The 11,265-nt window shown below is 34.2% G+C and overlaps 1 protein-coding gene across 5 annotated transcripts in view; it reads left to right on the forward strand.

Moving 5' to 3' along the window:
- Window positions 1-9,888, forward strand: part of LOC106462876 (chromodomain-helicase-DNA-binding protein 7-like) — a 167,453-nt gene extending 157,565 nt beyond the window's left edge. For all 5 annotated transcript variants that reach the window (XM_022390278.1, XM_022390280.1, XM_013922841.2 and 2 more), the window contains one exon: window positions 5,263-9,888. In XM_022390278.1, coding sequence (XP_022245986.1) covers window positions 5,263-6,540 — 1,278 coding nt within the window. In that variant the 3' untranslated portion in view covers window positions 6,541-9,888. The remainder of the gene's footprint in view (window positions 1-5,262) is intronic.
- The last annotated feature ends 1,377 nt before the right edge of the window (window positions 9,889-11,265 follow it).

An 11,265-nucleotide genomic window follows, 5' to 3' on the forward strand; every position in this document is an offset into this window, starting at 1 on the left:
CAAACTTATTGACATAAATTCATGAAATAGTAGTTCAATAAATTTTTGAATGCAAGTCAACAAGCAAGATGACATGGCCTTTCACTTGAAAGGATTAATGTGGCTAGTGAAGTTAAGTTGTGTGTCAAAGGTTATCCCCATGTACTTCAGTGTTTCTTCCAGGGGTATAGAAGTACTCATAAATGATGGTAGTGGCTTATCCTCATCAATGTGTTTGTTGTTGATTGTGCAGAATGTGGCTTTGGTAGAATTGATTATGTTTCTTATGTCATTTGCACCATTTGATCACCCCTGCTAAGAGACCATCTGTGTGTAAGATTGGTCTTATTATTAACCATCTGTAGCCTAGTTGTGTGCTACACTAGAGCAGATGAAGTTTTGGATATGGGATCTATGACCAGCACAACTTAGGTGTGCAAGCTGTACCAAATAGTGTCACACATACAGGGTAGTTACTTTGTTACTCGAGGGTGGAAACAACATGAAGATATCTAGTTACTCATTATAAGAAGTGGTGATGGGCATATAGTTCTGCATGTGCCAGGGAGCCTCCTCTACAGTGGGAGGATATCTTTATACCCTAGTGGCCAGTATGTGTCCACTTCAAGAAAGGCAGCCCCATTCTAATAGACTACTATCTGTACTGTAGCTCACATACCTTGTTGGCTGGACAGGGCTAGGAACTTATTAAAAATGGTGTCCATGGGAGCAACAGAGATTGTGCATTTAATGGGAGGACCTCAACTCTCCAGCAGGAGAATAAGAAGAACAGGAAAAGCAAGGTCTAAACAGTGAGCTGGTAAACAATGTATGCACACAAAGTACACCAGTCTAAATTTATTATAGGTTACTGCATCACCAGGGGGAACAAATATTTAAACTTTTTAAATTTTATGACATCATATTGTTTCAAAAGACAAAACTCTCAGACACTGAGGAGTCCATTCTTACTGGCTTTAACTTCCATACCACATGCTGGTCGAGACACCTCTCAATGAAACAGTCACCATTGCAAGCTACAACTTATCCAGGTAGCTCACTTGTAGTTACCCACACAATTCCAAATCACCAATATATAAGTAAAAGGTAACACATCACATTATGCTGAAGATTAGGGGCTCCTCCCTGACTTGTTTGACAACACTCCTATGCATCTAACAGTAAATTACTTTAATACCAAACACTTTACTTGGAGTGTAGGTGGAAACACTAATGACAGAGGTTTACATTTTGCTGTCCATACTGCTAAACTTGGGCAAACCAACAAGAATTGCTATACATCAAGGGGACAGAGTCCTGTATCGATCTTGCTTTTCTTAATCCCACCCTGAGTGTTATCTCTACTTGGTATAGGGATTATAATGTATGTGGTGGTCATCTTGTGTGAAGACTGGAAGACAAAGTGGTATAAAACAATCTAGAACCCCAACAAGGATACCAATCCTTCTGGCATCACTCATACCCTCAAGCATATCAATACTTCCACCAAGTAAAGTCAAGTTAATGGAGAACCAAGGTAAAGGCTATCCGCTCAGATACATTAACTAACCATGGTTACATGCAGGAGAGGCTCAAGCTACAGGAATTCTTATCCGAACTATAATTACATGCTGATATAGAAGCCACCTTAGCATGGACAAAATGACCCATAAATACATTTAAAAATGGAGCTCCAACTCCAGAGGGTGTAAGAATTTACACCTTTAAAAACCTCACAGAAGTCAACCTGTTGAAGATAGTGTTGAGGTGTCAACAAAGCTAGGCAACAGGTAGCATCCTTGAAATATGGACTGATGCCTTTATCTGATCTCTACCCAAGCCCATGAAGGACCACTTCTTAAAGATCATTGAATCATCATACAACAAAATATCATTAGCAAGAAGGCTATAGTTAGAAGGCTTGTCTAGCAGATTGAACCACTACTAACTACATCATTAGGTGGATATCACAGCTGATACTTTAGAAGAGTTTAAAGCAAGCCATAACACCTTGGCAGTAGCTTTAAATCTGGAAGATGCCTATAATAATCTAGCTGCCCATTTTCTTGCTGACAACATTCTCTGAATAGGCATTAGTGCTGCACAAACTACGTTAAGATTCATAGGAAGTACAGGATCACCATCAATAGTGGTCTACCTTTTCAACATCTACACACGGATCTAGCTCCCTATTTTAGCCAGTTGCCTTTTACTAACTTTTCTGATGACATCCTGGTGTACAATAGGGACTCTTGTGAAGATGAAATTGAAAGCAAAATACATTCTTGATTGTTATATCCTTTCATGATTTTGACAGTTAACTGTAGTGTATGCAGATATATAACTATATATTGCTTCCTTTCGACTATGGAAACTACAGATTATCATAATGTACCCTGAGAATTTGAATCCAGTGATAGTTTATATGATATTTTTAATGTTTTGACTGTTCTGAATATCTGGTGTGTTACCTCAGTGCATGTTTTATATTCCTCAAAAACCTTTGTAATATTGATTCTTGTTTGAAGACATTATTCTGAGTTTCATAATATTAAAACACCTAAAACCTAATAAAAGGTATTTTCTTACTGGAAGCTATCATTCACGTCAACAAGTTATAAAGAGTTTCATTTGACAGAGGTCAGGTAATTATGAATGATTTCTTAACAACAGAAGATTGAGCACTCGAGAGCTAAGCTAATTCAAAATATTCCATTTTGATGCCAATTCTTTAGAAATAATTAGGTGATGGTTTTTCTTGTTTTAGATGATGCATAAAAGACAGCTATTTTGCAGAAAAAATTATCATATAACTTTGCCACATAAAATGTTTTTCATGCAAAGGAGTTATAGTATATTAATGTCTAAATTTTCTTTTAAAATAATGTGCAGCCTGTATTTAGTTTGAGCTGTTTTATACAATGGTATAATACCACACTGAGGTATACCAAAGTTTGTTCATGATCTTTGGTAACAGTTTGCATATTAAGCACCCTGACCTTGGACATATGTTGGCCTGTGGCTACACATTAAAATCCCTGACCCTCTTGGAATTCAGTTAAAGTATGGTGATTTGTAATTGCAAGTTGCACCAAAAATTTGCCACTTTTGGGAGGGTCATAATACAGGACTTTCTAACACAAAATTCTCTTATTTACAATTATAAGAATACATGAAGCATGAAAGTTTAGTGTTTTGGAGAAAGGTATATCCATAATGTTAAAGTAAAGGAAAGGCCTGATTCCAGCAGAGAAAAAATAAGGTACTCCAGAATCTCTGAACAGTTGCACACCAGCATTGTTTAACAAAGTTAAACAGCTTACCAAAAAAAAAAAGAGTAATATGAGCCATGTTCTGAAGCTCCTCCCAAAGTGTATAGCCAATTAGAAGAGCAACATCTAGCTTTTGACAGATTAAATGTGTTGTTAGTTTGTGGTAAGTTTTACAAGTGGAAAGTCGAGAAAAGAGCCATTGTGAACTCTGTGTATCATCAGACTGATGTGTGGTCACCATTATACAACATGGAGTACTATCTTTGTACTAAGTGCCAATAAGATATGGCTCCATCAAGACGAAGTACACAGCTACTTGTCTAAGTATATATATCCCAGTTCCTTTGCAAAGTGTAAATACAAAGGGAAATTCATACTGTACCATTTGCTAACACCTCACTTATACTTTTGTAATGTTTGGTTGCTCAAACAAGCCATTGGAAGTCATCATTTACACATGATTGGTGGATTTTGTTAAGAATGTGAGGAGGAGAACAAAATGTTGATTAGGCACTTGTCATTGTATTGTTACCATTGATCTGTAATGTGTTATTGGTATGTGCTTTGCTGATCTTGAAGGTATCAGGTTTCTTTTTTTGTATAATACTGTTTTAACCATCTTGGTAAAATGTGCATTTGAGGAAATAACATGTATAAAATTTGTTCATTGCTTTCCTTTTTTAAGCTTTTACTTGTAACTTATACGAATGACCTAAATGCCAACCTCCCATTCCTATAGACTAAATTAAGTAGTCCTTGGCAGAGGTGCTGACTTGTTTACTCTCAAAAGTCTCAAAGTTCTGAGTATCATAAATGCATTTATGTAAATTTTGTAGTCCTTTTTCTAATATGTAAATTATATTTGTCTATGCTTTTCTAGTAATACAAGAATTGTACTTTTAGTTGTATACATTTGTTAGTCTTTGACTTTGTTTCTAAAAAGTACTCCATTTTCATAATGTATGATTCTAAAAATGCAGCATTAAGATAAATTGCCATTTATGTGTAATTTGCGATTAATATTTTGAGAACCTAATTTAACATTCTGTAAACAAAACCTTAAAATTTAATTTTAAACTTTATTTCAAGTCAAACTTGTACAAAATAAACTCTTTGTTTACTTGACTGTAGAATGTAGTACTGGTTTTGTACTGAATTCACTTTTAAGTTGTGTTTAGATGGACACGGGTGTGTAAATTCATTGTTTTAGATTGTCTACTTCTGACACTACTATGTTATAATTGTGCTATACCAAACTATACTCAAATGTATATATTCATTTAATTCATAAACCCTCAGTCACAAGTGTATTTAAATTAATGCAACAATGTTCTTACATTGCTTTGGTTTACCCAGTAGAGTTTGCCAGCTCTAAGAAGGATATATTACATAATGAAAATTATCTAAAGCTTGATACTGTTATATATATTTAACTCCATTTTAATTTTAGTTCGTAATATGATTTCATTATCATTCCTGCCTGGGGTATTCTATGCAGCAGTATAAAAATGGCCAGATGTTCTGTTACAGAAACAAATGTATATGAAGAGATTAGGTGCCAGATGTGGTATATGCCATTACTGACAAAACTTTGCTGCCACTGGCATTGTATTGAATGTGTTCACTGTGAAATGAAAGTAAAATCCTAAAAGTTATACTCTACTTTTGTGTTTTCTGAAACTAGAAAGTGACAAGTAGATTTTTCTCATATTTTGTTCCTTGGACAAGAAGTTTTTTCTCAAATTCCAAATGCTGTGTGAATATTTGAACACCTCAAAAATAGATTTGACTTAGGTGAAACTTTACAGCTAAATATTATATAAATGCACCACCCACAAGTTTTAAGTAGTTGTTTTTATGGTAATAATTAAAGGTATTCTACAGTTATTACTTTATTAGAGACTATCCTCAAAATCCTTGATATATCTTTTATAATCTGAATGACTATATAAAATTTCTTTTGTGATTTTCAGTAATTATATTTTATAATATGTATGATTTTTTTCAACAGGGTAACCTCCCAGATAAGCTTCAAGGTCGTCTTTTGATGCCCACTGAAAGACGAGGAGGACGAAGAACTGCAGCTTCCCTTCTTGCTAGTGTCCACCAAAGTCTTAGCTCTCCAACAACCACAATTGGTTTTCCATCACCATCTAGTATGAATCCACTAAATTTTGCTAGTAGTAGCATGCTTCCAGGGTTTTCAGGAGGAATGAAATTTTTCATGGATCCTTCTAAAGGACCATCAACATCAGCTATATCCACACCATCATCAGTTGCATCAGCTGCCACTCCTCCTCTATTTTTACCATTTGGTGGGCTTGCTGGAATGGGTCTAGCAAATCCATTGTTCAGTTTCCCTGGCTTTAGCTTTCCTGGCCTTCAGGGAACAAGTTCTCTTGGTTCATCATCTGGGCTTGGCTCAGAAAAAGACAAAAATGATAGAGAACAGACAGAGAAAGTCAGAGAAAAATCAAGCAGTGGAACATCATCCAAATCTAAAGGAGTAACACTTCCACCTATGTCAGCAACAGGGACATCTTCAGCTTCTGTCTCAAGCAGCACATCATCCCTACCTTCGGCTAGTTCACTTCCATTTCTATACCCTACTTTAGGACTACTGTATAATCCACTCAGCCTAGGTGGATTTTCCATGCCCCCAAACATGCCTGGCTCTTTTGCTTCCCTAGCTCAGAGTGGCTTAGTTAATGGACTAGTTGGGCTTAATAACCCTTGCAGTACACAAAGCGTTGTATCCCTTCCTTCAGTGACTGGATCCCTCTTTTCATCTACAAAGTCATCTTCTATCTCTGTCATAGACAGTCTCTCCTCACCTCCTACCATTACTGCCACAGCTGGCAACACACGTTCCACAACCACAAGTATTACTAGGGTCAGCACCATGTCTAGTGGAAGAGACTTACCAACTAGTAACCTTCTGGCCCCACAAGATTCTGATGATGAAAGCTTGAAGTCTTTGATGGGTAACCATGATGATGACGATGATGATGGGGATTTGGATGATGAAAAACTTGACACAGCAGACAGTTTAGGTAAAGATGACAGTGAAACAGAGGAAGATGTTGAAAAGAAAGTAACAAAAGAATTATCAAGCGTTTCAGATATTTCAGGAACAAAAAAGACAGAAATCTCTTCAAAAATCAACAACAAAGGTGCAGATGGCATAGCAGACATTTGCCCATCTGCACAGACCTCACAGGATGAACACAAAGTGAGCAAAACTACTACCTCAGACAGCAGCAACTCGGTGGAAGACAAACCGTCGTAGCTATCTTCCCAAATTAAGTAGACATAAGTTGATTGGCTTGGTTAGTTTCTGTGATACCACGTTGAAGAAGATATGCCACTCATCTTCCTCATCCTTGTCAAGAGTGTGAAATTATAAGTCTTAAACTGTATCTGCTTCTAAAAGTGACAGTACAAAAACCGCCTTCTTTGGAAGGGGAAAGAAATAACTTTCAAGAATGTGACAGCTGTTTTTTATATATAAAGGGAATGTGGTATTCCTTTCCATAGGAAGTTGTATGTATGTATGTATGCTTTATTATTATAACTGTTCACTGACCTTTTTCCACGTGACATAAATCATGCCATTTTCTCCCTCTTATAAATCTGCCAGAACCATAGTACGGGTTTTGTAGACTAGTAGAAATAGTTGTATTGACAATATCATTTTGTATGATCATTCTTGACCTTTCTTAGGTTTTATGGGTTAGTGATTCAGGATTTCTGTTTAATTTTATTCACAGGTTTAAACAAATATGTCATTATCTTTTTCCTTGTAGTCACATTGGCTGTGTTGCTGCTCATAGTCATATTTCACTCTTTTTAACGTTTTTAGTGTTGTGCTCAAACATATTCATATGATGATCATGGCTGTCTGTCTAGACACGACATTCCTCAATCCCCTTGTAGTTTCCAGCCGTTGTACTTAGCAAGAAGTATATAGGAACCTCCTTGGTAGTTTGATATTTATATTGCTGGTGCTTTTGCACCTGATGCAGTCTGTGTACATAACCACTTACTTGGAGATTGTAGCAGCTCTATTTATTTTACTACAGTGAAGTTCACAAACACCATATCCGGTTCCCCAGTAGAGATTGGCCTAGAGACAGCCGTTGTTCATACGTTTTTTTGTTTTTGTTTAATATGGCGGTCCTTATACTTAAAGGCCTACATGCTCATGCATTTTTGTGTTCCCTGTTTCTCTTTCTTTTGTGTGTTTTGGTGCATGATAATTCTTTACTACAGTATTAAAGGATAGTTACAATCTAGAAATGATGTTCTTTGGGATATTTCTACAAGAAATTTGTTTTTGAATGTACATTTTTCGTTAAATTCTTAAATTACTGAATATCAAAACATCTTATGAATCTAAAAATGAAAAAAAAAAGCCACCTTAAATTGTAAATTTAGCGGAAGAGGTCTTGCTCAAACAATGTTTTTTTGTTTTAACTAAATCATTAACATTAGGTTAATCATTGTATTTGACGGTTTCTCTACTTTGCTACAACTGTATAAATCAGTGACGATAATATGTACTAGTAACATAAACCACTTCCTTATAGATGAGTTGGAGTTTTGGAAATACTTGCATCACTATCGAATTTTAGGTAAACTTATAAGGGTTCGTTTCAACCTACTTGTAGCGTTTACTTGATTCATGTGGTGATGATTTTTGCCATTAGAATAAATAACTGGAACTTCTTTATTAAATTTTGTTTGTGCTACATTATCGTTCTAGTTTCATCAATTAAAAGCGACGTCATATTGAGTACATCTTAAAATAACAAGAAAATGGTTCGTTTTTGGTTAGCAAGAGTATTTTTTTTAAGATGCATTTATTTCGAAACTGACAACGTGTTACACATGGGAAGAGAGTGACTGGAGCTTTGGTTTATGTTTTAGACTTCAGAGAGAGGGATCGTGTGTGGAAAAGTAATAAATAGAAAAATATGTGCTGGTCTTTGTTGTCTACCTGTAATTTTTTTCTTAAAGGTATAATTTCTTTGTGTGTGGTGGTGTCTTGGGCTATTAATGGTCCTTATTAAAGTAGTATAGTGTAAGGTTTTTGTGTACAGAATTATGTGAACAATTCTTAATCGATAAATTAGTGTGAATTTAATAAAATCACGTGAATAATTTAGTTTTTAATGAAATAATTGGAAATTATGGCAAAACATGATGCTTTGGAAATTGAAACAGGTTAAAAGTGTTGATTTTTTTATTTTCAGGAAACTTTGAAATAAATTTTAAATATAATTATGGAAATAAATTTTTTCTTACTCGTATTCACTGATAAGAATGTGTTTAATATTAGGATTGTATAAATGAATGAAACGAATACTTGTGAATTCGTTGTTTTGTGTATGTAGAGAAACGTCTTATTTGCATTGATTCAAGAAAATTTGAAAAACCTCTTCTAGAATTTATCTAAAATTTTTTTGTCTTTGATATAACAGGATCTAGGTTCGTTATTACAAATCAACAGATCCCTGAATGTGTGTGCACAATTTGAACAAATTGTAACCATTCGCTCCATTTCAATTCATAGTGTGTCAAGTGTCAGACTTTCACAAAGTAACTTGCTGCTTGATGACTTTAATTGGATAATTATTAGAATTAATTTTAACAGAAGTATGTGTTAAGTCTTGAAAATAAGATGGTAAGTATGGTATGTAATAAATGTTACGGTTTTTAAAAGACAAATGATGGTGACCATATATAAAATTTAAATCGTATCTTGTAATACATTACCCTGTAAAAAAAAAAAAGTACACTTTGGTTCTTCCTTTTAGTGCCTTCAGTAACTGCATGACCACAACTAGGGTTAGTGTAGAATTCCTGTCACGATCCTGTGTAAACAAATAGACGTATGCAAAAAAAAAGTTATAGCAAGATTTGATTAGCATTAAAGCTTCAGGGATAAACAGAACTATTGCTAGACGTCTTGTGTAAGTAACTATTTGAACTAGGTGTTGTGAGTGTGTGTAAGCTTTGATTTTTACTGGCTGGTTGGTAAACAGGTTTCAACATTGTACAATTATTATCCACGTAATCTTTTATTAAATTATTTGATATCTATAACATAAACTGTATAATTTAATTGTCATCTGACACGGATGAAACTACTTGTCATTCTCTCACTCGAATCTCAGGATATTTTATGGTATATAATCCTGTACATCAGTTCGTGTATTCCTAGCTTACACACAGTTTTTGTATTTATTTTAAGTTTGACCAAACTGTTGAAAAGCGTGTGGGAAAAAAAATAAGTATGTTGTATTTCTTCTAATAGGGTTTCCGAATTTATTTTTTTTACAGGTGGTGTAATTATTTTAATGTTGAATTTCTCATAAATAAATTTCATTTAGAAGGCAGATAAGCAAGAAGATGGCAACTGTAGCCGAAAAACGGTCACTTGTGCCTTCTGGCATTTCAGTTGTTACAGACTGCCTCCATAACAACAACACAGCTCTCTAGGCCTAAAGACAGAAAACAGTTTTTAAAAAGTCTGCCTGTGTTCTTGTGTGCTGAGGGGACTAGAGCTCCTTGTATTCACGACTGCATTACTTTATATAGTGTCTGTACGAGTGTAATAAATACTTATATGAAACATGAATTTGTCTGTTATTCGTGTGTCAGTAGTTTGTACAATATTTATTCGCTTGATCAGTGTTACGTTGTGTATAAAATGCATGGATTTTGACAGTTGAAGTTATAAAAAAAAAAGCCTACCGGTTGTAAGTAAGCGTTTAACATATTTAAATATTTCTGGTGTATTTTTTTCAGTGTTTTCTGTTCATAGTGTTTTCAATATTTCAGCAAGGCACTCAAACTTATTATATTAAGTACCAGCATGTATCCAGTGGTTGCAAAGTATATTGAGGCTTGTTTCACTACTTTTACACTCAAGGCCAAAAACAGTTTTAAGAATGTTTAACAATATGTCAGCCATGCTATATCCATAGTCGACGAGACATTTCGCACAATGCCGGCTCAACAAGCCACGCACAGGGGAATCCCTTTACTTTTGAGTATGTTTGTCGGCATATTTATTGCCAAGTTAATCTCGAGTAGAGATAAACATTTTTATAAATTTGGTGTGCTTCTGCGCTTCCATAAAACTAAGATTCCCATCAAGTTTACTTAAAACAAGCTCTACAGACTGGTTGGTTGTTTGAGCATTATTTTCGTGAATTAATTATTCTTTGTGATATAGCCTTCAGAAGACGTATGATGTTACCACAAAATAATGTGAATTTCCCTCGCGGTGGTATCATGTCTACTTAAGTATTATGGTCTGGACAGTCGCATTATCCGTCTATATAAGTTACTCAACATTCAGGACAAAAGTACACTAAGATGTAATGAACTTTACAGTGATGGACGATTAGATCCAAAGTACTTTATGAAGAAAGCCAAACATTAAACCACGGTGCTTAGTAATAAATCTACACAGTCATATAGCAACGGAAATATAATGAAAAATAAAACATGCAAGTATAATTATATTAATTGTGCAGTTTCTTAACATATGTAATTCTAGATGAATATATTGTAACATATGTAATTCTAGATGAATGTATTGTAATATATGTAATTCTAGATGAATGTATTGTAATATATGTAATTCTAGATGAATGTATTGCAACATGTAATTCTAGATGAATATATTGTAATATGTAATTCTAGATGAATATATTGTAATATATGTAATTCTAGATTAATGTATACGTTACAATACATTCATCTAGAATTACACGTTACAATTTAATCATCTAGAATTATATATGTTACAATACATTCATCTAGAATTAAGTATGTTACAATACATTCATCTAGAATTACATATACAATATATTAATCTAGAATTACATATATTACAATATATTCATCTAGAATTACGTATGTTACAATATATTCATCTAGAATTACGTATGTCACAATATATTCATCTAGAATTACATATATTAAATACATTCATCTATTC

This window comes from Limulus polyphemus, unplaced genomic scaffold (assembly GCF_000517525.1).
Source record: "Limulus polyphemus unplaced genomic scaffold, Limulus_polyphemus-2.1.2 Scaffold1273, whole genome shotgun sequence".
Taxonomy (NCBI): domain Eukaryota; kingdom Metazoa; phylum Arthropoda; class Merostomata; order Xiphosura; family Limulidae; genus Limulus; species Limulus polyphemus.